The sequence below is a fragment of the Prionailurus bengalensis genome, chromosome C2, assembly GCF_016509475.1.
Source record: "Prionailurus bengalensis isolate Pbe53 chromosome C2, Fcat_Pben_1.1_paternal_pri, whole genome shotgun sequence".
NCBI classification, from domain to species: Eukaryota; Metazoa; Chordata; class Mammalia; order Carnivora; family Felidae; genus Prionailurus; species Prionailurus bengalensis.
Window position 1 is genome coordinate 113,328,715 of NC_057350.1, and position 13,127 is coordinate 113,341,841.

Consider the following 13,127-nt stretch of genomic DNA (forward strand, 5'->3'; position numbering starts at 1 on the left):
CTGCGAGTAATCAAAATAAACAGCATTGGCAATCACTCTTTAGATGACCAAACTGTCACTTTAGTTTTCTCCCTAAACTTTCATAGCTTCCTAGCTAAAAATCAAAACAAAACAACAACAAAAAAAACCCCAAATCTATGTCACTATTACAGATTAGAAGTCTGTAAGTATGTTTTTGTTACTATGGACTAGGTTAGAGAGGTACGAAAAAATCCCTCCTGGGGATGTCGGCTTCAGAAATACAGACTGCATAAGTATGAGAAAATATTGAACTGTCCTGACACATTCTGATATTTTCTAGCAAAATCCAGAAGGTAAAATTCACTTTTCCTGAGAATGACTTAAAATTCTTAGCTGATCCCAACCTTTACCTCCTACGTTACTCCAAACAAGAATTATTATAAAACATTTTATTACCAACCCAAATATAATCTACCATCCCAAATTTGTAGGATTTATTTATATCTTCTTATCTAGCTATGTTACTTGGGGCTTAAGTTGGGACCTGAGTTTTAAGTGTCTAGAGCAAAAGTGTATCCAAAAATGCTCACTCAGGGATGTTACTCAGAGATTTCCAAAATCACAGAAGAATATGAGATAGTGGACTCTTCAGGAATGGTTTACATTGCAATGGTGATAAATAAATAGAATAATTTTTTTAAATTGATATTTCAGGCATAGCTAACTTGATTTGGAAATCAAACCTCTACCTGGTGGAGGCAAAAATCATAGTAGCCAAAGAAAAACATTCTCTTACTCCAATCCCACAACAACAGCGTTGAGTTTGTTTGCAGTCCATCTATTCAGGGAGTCATAAGCGTTCTGCTCTGGAATGAAGAAAGAAATGTGAGAGTACTTTTGGTAAAAAAACAAACAAACAAAAAAACAAAAAACAGCAACAGAAATGCTTGTAGCTATGAACTTGGAAAGAAATGTGAGTGTTATATAGAAACCTAAATTTCCCACTCCATTTCTATTCAGAGGGACCAGAATCAGCCTGACACAGTATGGAGGAGTGTCTCCTCTGTCACTGTCTCCAGTGATGAAAAGATGACTTTGCAGATTGGTGTTTTCAGGAAGGGAAAGTAGCCTTGGGCCATTCTATTTTTTCTATTTGCATCCGCTGCCTGTACACAATGATCCTCCCAAGAAAATTTTGTGGCTTGTTGCGTTTTACTCTGCTTGCTTTTTCAGGCAGCAAGTTCCATAGGGAGGAACTGCGTGGCTGGTTAGCAGGGCCAGCCACGACAGATGAGTCAATCTAACTCAGTACCTAAATACACTTTCTCCCAAAGCCTTCTTTAGAAATAATGGTTATGTTTTGACTGTCATTTATTTGAATTTTGTATATAATCTTCAGTTGGTTCAGAATTTGGGGGGAAAGAAAGTAATAGATACACTGACTCTGTAAAACCACAGCACTCAATAATACGGTTCCTTGAATCTCCATATTCTTTGCATATGTCACATTAGGAAATGGTGTAATAACCTTGGTATTGAAGACAGAGTCTAAAGAAAAGTAACTTAATTTTGAGAGAGCCTCTAGCGAGTGAGAGATTTCCAAAATCACAGAAGAATATGAGATAGTGGACTCCTGAGGAATGGTTTACATTGCAATGGTCACAAATAAAGAGAATTATTTTTTTAATTGATATTTCAGGCATAGCTAACTTGATTTGGTAATCAAACCTCTGCTTAGTGAAGCCAAAGAAAATTATTCTCTTACTCCAATCCCACAACAACAGCATTGATTTTGTTTGCAGTCCATCTATTCAAGGAGTCCTAAACCTTCTGCTCTTACATGTTCATTTTAGCACACGAGGCATCCCCTCTCTCCCTAGTACACATGTGTCTCTAACCCCAGGTACCTCCAAACCCAATTTACCATTAACCTGGCCACATAACTTTGGCAACTCTGTGACATCTGCTACTACTTTATTTACCACAAGATCCTAGAAATTCAGAGAAGCTGTTCCAAGATGTCTCCTGCACATTAACAAAACTTCAAATTAAAAACTAATTAAATACTGGGTATGTGAATACCATGAAAACAGAAAAGTAAATCAACTAGCCTTTTAGGTAGATAAATGTTTTCATTCAAGACTGAGTTGATAATTTGCAAGAAAAGGCAATGGGTGGATGAACACCAAAATGTACAAGACATAAGAAGTCACTGATACCCACAATGAAAGACCCTCAATGATATATTTCAAACCTGTCTTCATTTTATCTCCCAATACTTTTTATTTATCATAAAGCAAAAGTCATTTTAAGTTTTTTGTTTCCTATTCTTTATCTCCAGCTGTCTGAAGTCACACCATATTTCTGATAAAACTTGTTGGCTCATGTTTTTCCCTCTTCAATGTCCAATAATTGAATTTACATCACTTGTAGAACCCAGGTAGAAACAGGAAGGTATTAGTATTGAGGTTAAAAAATAACAACCACTGTTTTATGTAAATAAATTGACTAGAGAAAGATATTCTTATATTTCTTTGTTCTCAAAACAACTTCAAGTTATAAAGAAGAAAAAATAGGAAGCCTAGGAAACAAAAAAGGAAAAATGAAATTTATAAATAAATAGTTATATTATCTATGTCCTGATCTGTCAAAAAATAGAAGCTATCTAAGTCCTTTCTAGTTTATAAATATAAGCTCTCACATATCTATAAACAATACACAAATATAAAGCCAAGACATAGAATAAAGACACAACAGGAATTTGGCTGAACAAAATGTTGGAACATGCATCCTGAATGATAATTTGCACATTTTTTAGGAACTATTGATCACAATCATTGCATTTGTCAATAAAGGGGAAATCAACATGATAATCAGGAGAACTTCCAAGTATTTTCCAAAGTGATATTTTCCTATCTGTGAGCATTTGTCTTGTGCTCACTGAAGACCCAGGTAATGTGTATATAGATACTTGGATATTTCATAGACCTTATAAGAACTTTAAGGGTATTAATACATCTCTTTAGAGAAGCATCTGGGCGGCTCAGTCAGTGAAGCATTAGATTTTTGGTTTCTGCTCAGGTCATGATCTCACTGTTGGTGGTATAGAGCTCCATGTTGGGCTCTGTGCAGAGAACATAGAGTCTGCTTGGGATTCTCTCCTCTCCGTCTCTGCTGCTCCCCTGCTTACACACTGTCTCTCAAAATAAATAAATTTTAAAAATGCATCTCTTTTGAGACAAATGAGGCCAAATTGGCCTCATTAATTTATCTTTTTATATATCTTAGAATATCTTAAAATGTATTTTATAAAGGAAGCATAATATTCCAACTACAAATGCCTAGTATAAATTAAATTATATGTGAACTCTAATTTACAGAAAACATTAAGGAGACAAAAAAGATATAGAAATACTAGGAAAGCAAGGAGCCAAGACGGCAGACAGCATGGAAGTTTTCTGTGTGTCTTGTGTCCATGAAATACAGCCAGACCAACACTAAATCTGATCTGAGGATTAACACAACAATCTGCACAACTTGAATGACAGAATTCAGCAGGTATGTGGCATGGAGAGGTGAACGTGGGGAGACAGAAACCGCAGAGGGCAGGGAGCTGCTTTTCATGCAGAGAGAGGATGGAGACGGTGGGCGGGGGGGAAGAATATGTGAAAAGCACCGCTCCCCAAAAGCAGCAGAAGAGAAAGTGGAAAATTGGAAACAGCCACAGGGACTGAACTAAAAAGTGAGAAAGGATAAAGGAGAAAGGAGAGGGTTTAAATTCCATTAAGACTGTAAACAGGAGGAGTGCACAGTCTGAAACTCCACAGCTCGATACTAGCAATGCTCTGGTGGGAAGGGTGAATCCCCAGGAGCAGAGTTGGGTCCAGAAGGTTCTCAGGCCACACGGGGAGAACAGTTCCACTGCTGGAAGGACATTTGCTGGAGGCTGTGAGGCCACCTGGTCCCAGAAGACCCCAGAGAATGGCCCCATTCTCTGGCGCTAGAACAAGATCATTTGGGGTGAAGGCTGGTGCCAGATGTCTGTTGTGATTTTCCAAAATCCCTGAAATGCTGTTGCTACACTATCTCACAAACTTTTTCTGGGGCAGGCTGGCACCTGGCCACATTCTCGGGGCACCGTCAGCAGCAGGGTCCAGCAAGTGTTCCTACGTGCTGCCAGCACCCAGCCATTGTTCGATAAGACCCTTCACAGAGGGATAGAGACAAAGCCACAGTCCCTCGGGGCGGGGGGGCTGGGGAAGGCAGATGCATCTGAGACAAAACTCGGAAAGGAGGTGCTGCCTGGGGCTTGGTCATGGACAGTGTGAAAGGGAGGAGTGGATGGAAACCGAAGATGAAGGATGGGTGCGTGATTGCTGATCAAGGAGAACAGAGTTCCGATACTAGAGACTGGGTAGCTGGGTGTCGCCATTTTTATCACTCCCACATATGCAAATATGCACCTACAAGCGCCACAACAATCCACTCCAGTAGGCTAGCAGCGCCATCTAGTGGAGGATGGAGAATGCCAACTACCAGAGCTGTGACACTAAGCCCCGCCCAACTGGGCCACCCTCACTCTTCAAGAACACAACTCTACCCACCTACTTAGTTTATGGTCTGTCAAGTGCTTCATACTTTGACTTCTAGGGGAAAACAAAGTAATTTCAGTCGTATTTCAGTCTGTTAGCCAGTCCACCTATCCGATTTTCTTTTTTTCTCTTTTTCTTTTCTTTTTATTGAATACAGAAAGAGAAAAAATCATTTTTATTATCATTCTTTATTAAAAATACTTTTTCTTTGAATTTTTTCTACTATATTTTTTACTTTTTTGTAATTTTTTCCAAACTCTATTTTACTAACGTCATTTCATTTTAGTCTACGTCAGTGTATTCATTTTTTTTTTAATTTTTTTTTCAACGTTTATTTATTTTTGGGACAGAGAGAGACAGAGCATGAACGGGGGAGGGGCAGAGAGAGAGGGAGACACAGAATCGGAAACAGGCTCCAGGCTCTGAGCCATCAGCCCAGAGCCCGACACGGGGCTGGAACTCGCGGACCGCGAGATCGTGACCTGGCTGAAGTCGGACGCTTAACCAACTGCGCCACCCAGGCGCCCCTCATTTTTTAAAATTTTCAAAATATTTCCTTTTTTTTTCTTTTTTTCCCTTTTCTCTAATCTATCAAGCACTTTCAACACCCAGACCAAAACACACCTAGGATCTAGCATCATTTATTCCATTTTGTGTGTGTGTGTTTGTTTTTAATTTTTTAATTTTAATATTTTTTAATTTTAATTTTTTAATTTTAATTTTTCTACCTTATTAATTCCTTTTTTCCCATTAAAATGATGAAACAGAGGAATTAACCCCAGAAGAAAGAGCAGAAAGAAACGACAGCCAGGTTCTTAACCAACACAGATACAGGCAAGATGTCTGAACCAGAATTAAGAATCACCATAATAAGAATACGAGCTGGTGTCGAAAATAGATAAGAATCCCTTTCTGCAGAGATAAAAGAAGTAAAAGCTAGTCAATGAAATTAAAAAATGCTAAAACTGAGCTGCAATCTCAAACAGATGCAGCAGTGGCAAGGATGGATTAGGCAGAACAGATAATCAGCGATATAGAGCACAAACATATGGAGAATAATGAAGCAGAAGAAAAGAGGGAGACTAAGGCAAAAGAGCACGATTTAAGAATTAGAGAAATCAGTGACTCACTAAAAAGGAAAAACATCAGATTATAGGGGTCCCAGAAGAGGATGAGAGAGAAATAGGGGTAGAAGTGTTATGTGAGCAAGTCATAGTGCAAAACTTTCCTAACCTGGGGAAAAACACAGACATCAAAATCCAGGAAGCACAGAGGACCCCCATTAGACTCAACAAAAACCGACCATCAGTAAGGCATATCAGAGTCAAATTCACAAAAGACTCAGGCAAGGGGAGAATCATGAAAGCAGCAAGGTAAAAAAAAAAGTCCCTAAGGTACAAGGGAAGACAGATCAGGTTTGCAGCAGACCTATTCACAGAAACTTGGCAGGCCAGAAAGGAGTGGCAGGATATATTCAGTGTGCTGAATCAGAAAAATAAGAAGCCATGAATTCTTTATCCAGCAAGGCTGTCATTCAAAATAGAAGGAGAGATAAAAAGTTTCCCAGACAAACAAAAATTAAAGGAGTTTGTGACCACTAAACCAGCCCTGCAAGAAATTTTAAGGGGGTCTCTCTGATGGGAGAAAAGATGAAAAAATAAACAAACGAGTAAATAAAGACCAAAAGCAACAAAGACTAGAAAGGACCAGCGAACTCCAACTCTACAAGCAACATACTGGTAATAAGTTCATATCTTACAGTACTCACTCTAAACGTCAATGGACTAAATGCTCCAATCAAAAGACATAGGGTAACAGAATGGATTAGAAACCAAGATCCATCTATATGCTGTTTACAAGAGACCCACTTGAGACCTAAAGACACCTTCAGATTGAAAATAATGGGATGGAGAAGCATCTATCATGCTAGTGGTCAACAAAAGAAAGCCAGATTAGCCATACTTATATCAGACAATCTAGACTTGAAAATAAAGACTGTATTGAGACGTAGAAGGGCATTATATCATAATCAAGGGGTCTATCCACAAGAAGACCTAACAATTGTAAACATTTATGCACCAAATGGGATAGCACCCAAATATATAAATCAACTAATCACAAACATGAAAAAACTCATCGATAGTAATACCGTAATAGTAGGAGACTTCAACACCCCACTCACAGAAATGGACAGATCATCTATTCAAAAAATCAACAAGGAAACAATGGCTTTGAATGACACACTGGACCAGATGGACTTAACAGATATATTCAGAATATTTCATTCTAAAGCAGCAGAATGTACATTCTTCTCCAGTGCGCATGAAACCTTCTCCAGAATAGACCACATACTGGGACACAAATCAGCCCTAAGTAAGTACAAAAAGATCGAGATCATACCATGCATATTTTCAGACCACAACGCTATGAAACTCGAAATCAACCACAAGAAAAAATTTGGAAAGGTCACAAATACTTGGAGACTGAAGAACATCCTACCAAAAAGTGAATGGGAGAACCAAGCAGTTAAAGAGGAAATTAAAAAATATATGGAAGTCAATTAAAATGATAACACCACAACCCAAAACCTCTGGGATGCAGCAAAGGCGGTCATAAGAGTGAAGTATATAACGACCCAACGATAATATCATCCTTAATGGGGGAAAACTGACAGCTTTCCCCCTAAGGTTAGGAACAAGACAGGGATGTCGACTCTCGCCACTGTTATTCAACATAGTATTCAAAGCCTTAGCCTCTGAAATCAGACAACACAAAGAAATAAAAGGCATCCAAATCGGCCAGGAGGAGGTCAAACTTTCACTCTTCTAAGATGACATGATACTCTATATGGAAACCCAAAAGATTCCACCAAAAAACTGCTAGAACTGATTCATGAATTCAGCAAAGTTGCAGGATATAAAATCAACGCACAGAAATTGGTGCGGTGACTGGGTTGCACAGAATAGGTTGCATTCCTATTCACCAACAATGTAGCCACAGAAAGAGAAATGAAGGAATCGATCCCATTTACAATTGCACAAAAAAAACGATAAAATACCTAGAAATAAATCTAACCAAAGAGGTGAAAAATCTATACACTGAAAACTATAGAAAGCTTATGAAATAAATTGAAGAAGACACAAAAAAATGGAAAAAGATTCCATGCTCCTGGATAGGAAGAACAAATATTGTTAAAATGTCAATACTACCCAAGACAATCTATATATTCAATGCAATCCCTATCAAAGTAACACCAGCATTCTTCAGAGAGCTAGAACAAATAATCCTAAAATTTGTATGGAGCCAGAAAATACCCTGAATAGCCAAAGCAATCTTGAAAAAAGAAACCAAAGCAGGAGGCATCACAATCCCAGACTTCAAGCTATACTGCAAAGCTGTAACCATCAATTAATATATATATGTAATCATCAAGACAGTATGGTACTGGCACAGGAACAGACACTTAGATCAATGGAACAGAATAGAGAACCCAGTAATGGACCTACAAACATATGGCCAACTAATCTTTGACAAAGCAGGAAAGAATATCCAATGGAATAAAAGACAGTCTCTTCAGCAAATGGTGCTGGGAAAACTGGACAGAGACATGCAGACGAATGAACCTGGACCACTTCCTTCCATCATACACAAAAGTAAACTCAAAATGGATGAAAGACCTAAATGTAAGACAGGAAGCCATCAAAATCCTCGAGGCGAAAGCAGGCAAAAACCTCTTTGATCTTGGCCACAGCAACTTCTTACTCAACACGTCTCCGGAGGCAAGGGAAACAAAAGAGAAAATGAACTACTGGGACCTCATGAAAATAAAAACTTCTGCACAGTGAAGGAAGCTTTCGGCAAAACTAAAAGCCTACCAATAGAATGTGAGAAGATTTTTACAAACAATATATCAGATAAAGGGTTAGTATCCAAAATCTATAAAGAACTGATCAAACTCAACACCCAAAAAACAAATAATCCAGTGAAGAAATGGGCAAAAGACATGTACAGACACTTTTCAAAAGAAGACATCCAGTTCTGGGGTGCTTGGGTGGCTCAGTCAGTTAAAGCATCCAACTTGGCTCAGGTCAAGATCTCAGAGTCTGTGAGTTCAGGTCCCGCATCAGGCTCTGTGCTGACAGCTCAGAGTCTGGAGGCTGCTTCGGATTCTGTGTCTCCTTCTCTCTCTGCCCCTCCCCCATTTGCACTCTGTCTCTCTCTGTCTCTCAAAAATAAACATTAAAAAAATTAAAAAAAAGACATCCAGATGGTTAACAGACACATGAGAAGATGCTCCACATCACTCATAATCAAGGAAATACAGATCAAAACCACAATGAGATACCACCTCACACCTGTCAGAATGACTAACATTAACAACTCCGTCAACAACTGTTGACGAGGATGCGAAGAAAAAGGATCTCTTTTGCACTGCTGGTGGGAATGCAAGCTGGTGCAGCCACTCTGGAAAACAGTATGGAGGTTTCTCAAAAGATTGAAAATAGAACTACCCTACAATCCAGTAATTCCACTACTAGGTATTTATCCAAGGGATACAGGTGTGCTGTTTTGAAGGGATACATGCACCCCAATGTTTATAGCAGTACTATCAACAAGAACCAAAGTATGGAAAGAGCCCAAATGACCGCCAATGAATGAATGGATAAAGAAGATGTGGTGTATATATACATATATATATATATATATATATATACACACACACACACACACATACATACATACAATGGAGTATTACTCAGCAATCAAAAAGAATGAAGTCTTGCCATTTGCAACAACGTGGATGGAACTGGAAGGTATTATGCTAAGCAAAATTAGTCAGAGAAAGGCAAATATCATATGACTTCACTCATATGAGGACTTTAAGATACAAAACAGATGAACATAAGGGAAGGGAAACAAAAATAATATAAAAATAGGGAGGGGGACAGGGGCCCCCCGGGTGGCTCAGTTGGTTAAGCATCCAAATTCGGCCAGATCATGATTTCACAGTTTGTGAGTTCGAGTCTCACGTCTGGCTCTGTGCTGACAGCTTGGAGCCTGGAGCCTGCCTCAGATTCTGTGTCTCCTTCTCTTTCTGCCCCTCCCCAACATGTGCTCTGTCTCTATCAAAAATAAATAAATGTAAAAAAAAATTAAAAAACAGGAAGGGGGACAAAACATAAGAGACTCTTAAATATGGAGAACAAATAAAGGGTTACTAGAGGGGTTGTGGGAGGGGGGATGGCCTAAATGGGTAAGGGGCATTAAGGAATCTACTCATGAAATCACTGTTGCACTATATGCTAACTCATTTGGATATAAAGTAAAAAAATGAAGTTAAAAATTAAAAAAAAGAAATACTGTGAAAGCATTTTGACTAAAAATCCCTCTAGAACAACAACAACACAAGTTCCTTTCAGCAATTCAGTATATTTTTTCCAGAAGACATTTATCTGTTTAACCTTCATTATAAGGAATGTGCTTATTAGCTAGATGCTCAGTGGTGATCCCACTTCCTGGAGAGAGGCTAACCCAAACATGCAACACGATTCTAAAATAAAACAAGGATTGCTGCCAGCAGGTAAACACAAGCTGCAATGGACACATGGAAACATTAATAAAGTCTTTTAGAGCCAAGGAAAAGTACACACACACACACACACACACACACACACACACACCACACAAAATGATACTTTACTTGAATATAAAAGGGTGACCAAGAGTCTTCTTGCAGTAAGATGGGAAGAACATACTAGAAAAGCACAGGCAGAGATAGAAATAAGAATGTACAGGTCGGTGGGGAACTAAATATTAAGTTCAGTATGATTGAAACAAAATTATGAATGAGAGCACTGGCAAGTTAAAAATGTAAGAACCTGGAAATCTGAACACTATGCTAATGGATTTAAATTTATTAAGTGATAAAAGTGAAGTTTAGACAAAGAAATCATATAATCAGACTTGCATGTTAGAAAGATCCAGTATACTAAGTGTAGAAGATGAAATAAGGTTGAGCAGGGAAAGGCAGAGACATCAGGAAAGATTATCTGTAAAAGATGATGAAGTACTAAATTGTGTTAATGAAGTCAAAATGTTCAGAAGTACAATGAATGGGATATGGTAATTAGATGTAAGTGCTAAGGAACTATAATTAATTGATCATAAGTGCTATTTACTGAGAGCATTCAATGTTGCTTTAGATCGATAGTGGTTCTTTTGTTTGTTTCTTCTGAGGCCATTTGGACACAAGACAATAAATTATACTCGATCATGTGGAGCGTGAGATGTCTGTGGTTTGTCCAGTTGTAATGTCTAAGTGATAGGTGTATATGTGGAATCAGGACTCAGGAATAGTGTCAGAGAAGCAGATTCAGGACTGGATGTCAGCAGCATGTGGGTATTTGGAGAATATCAGGGATTGGAAAAGAGATATGTACAGTCAAATCCCAAAGATAGGGAGAGAATTCTGGGGGACAAGAATATTCATGAAGAGTAAGTATGGGAAACCTGTTATTTTGTTTGCTTGGTTTGTTTTTAAATGAGAGAGGGAGGGAGATGAGAAAACAATGAATAACAGAGGAAATCTAGGAGATACTTTGTCATAGAAAGAAAAAGGAGCAGCAGTGAGAATGTCAAAGAAGAGAAGAGACTAGTATTCATCAAATGCACTAGAGTAGAGAGATCGAGGAATTAATTAAAGGTGGGTAAAGAAGGAAATAGGGAAGGCCTAGAACATACAGTATATAGAAATTGGTCTGAGAAGGAAAGGGAAATCAAAGGGACTAATGAGACAGAGGAATTCATGGCCAAGTGGAAAAATATTTTTTCAAGATAAAAATGAGCATAACATGTTTTTCAAAGTTAAAAAGCAAAAAAACAGAGTATTGGTGGAGATACACTGATGAAGTCAAATAAGAAGGAAAGAGATATATGATATGGAGCAAAGGGAGAAAGAGTGATTTTGTCTACAGATTTTGTCTGATATTCCTGTGAGAATATTAGAAAGAAGTGAGCCAAGGATGGATATGGTGCATAACAAACTTACAGAAGGGGGGATTGAGCCAAGGACACAGCGTTCGAAATGTGAGGGCATACAATCCTTCATACCCTCTTTCCTCTGAAATAGCAACAAGCTTGCTCTCTAGCTGAGTGGGAGGCACTGGGAGGCCTAGAGTCAAACAGGCCGTGAGTGACACACGAATGAGAGACAGAACTCAGATACATGGGACAGGATTTCTGAGCCACGGCAGGGCACAGGTCATTGATCTCCACAAGCAGTCAAGCATAGTGTAGTGCCCAGATCAGTATCATCAACAGCACCTGGAAATTAATTTGAAATGCAAATCATCGGTCCCCACCATTACTTATTGAATCACAAATTCTGTAGGCCAGGCCCAACAGTTTTTAAGTCTACTAGGTCATGCTGAGACACTAAAATTTGAGAAGCACTGTCTTAGGGCTTCATACATTACTAGAAGTACGACATGACTGTCCTTCCCTTCCTTGTCACAGTGTGTGCTTTAGAATTCACTTTCCAGAATCTTTTAAAATCTTTGAGAAATAAAGCAATCTTTATGAGGACTTCCTGAAGGACATTCAGAATACCTGCTTCCCTGGATGTTATAAAATTCACCTATGAATCACATCTTTCCAAGAGTCTTGATCTTTACTGTATCCTATTACCTCCTCCTAGAATTGCTTTGACTGGGCTGCCTGGGTGGCTCAGTCAGTTAAGTGTCCCACTCTTGATTTCAGCTCAGGTCATGATCTCATGGATCATGACTTTGAGCCTTATGTTGGGCTCTGTGCTCACAACTCAGAGCCTACCTGGGATTCTCTCTCTCCCTCTACCCCTACTGCATTCTCTCTCTTTCTCAAAATACATAAATTAAAAAAAAAAGCAGAATTGTTTTCACTAATTATTGTCTTGGAGGCAAGCTATCATCCTATACTTGTAAGGATGATCGTAAATTCAATAGTGACTATTGGGATGGTTTTCAGGAATCTACCAACCAACCAACCAAGGGACATGAACACAGGGACCAAGCCCCACCCACGAGTTTTGGTTAAAGTTGAATAGTGCCTCCTGAGCTGGAATTACAAGGACTCAATTTTTCCCAGCTTATCCTAACCAAAACCCAAACCCAAATCTCATCATCCTTCTTCAAGTGAGGACCTGTGGGGTCATCAAATGATTTTCAAGTGAGCCTGGCCAACTAAACTCTCTAACCTCTATTTAAATCACGTAAATAATTTTCTTTTGACAAGTCACTATGAAATTTTACTGACTATATATTATTTCTAATTTGTTAGTTGTCAGAAAGCTAGGAAGGAGAAATCTGGAAAGCCAAAATTTCAGTCTGTTTTGGCCTTTTGTATATTCATCTGAATGTTTGTGCCTCATCAATTTTCCATGCCAATTTTCTCTGTGACTAATCCTCATAACTTTTGTTTGGTGAAGTGTAGCTTCTTATATGCACATATTTTTATAAGGTTCTCACTATTTAGAACCCAATGAGGCTTAGAGAAAGGCAAAAGGTTAAAAAAAAATCACTTCTTACCTGTTTATCT

General features: G+C 38.5%; 1 protein-coding gene across 1 annotated transcript in view; it reads right to left on the reverse strand.

The window, feature by feature from the left end:
- The window catches only part of LOC122491840 (arylacetamide deacetylase-like 2), a 35,388-nt gene that overhangs the window by 16,799 nt on the left and 5,462 nt on the right, over positions 1-13,127 (reverse strand). The window contains exon 3 of the mRNA XM_043595112.1: positions 758-827. Coding sequence (XP_043451047.1) covers positions 758-827 — 70 coding nt within the window. The remainder of the gene's footprint in view (positions 1-757; positions 828-13,127) is intronic.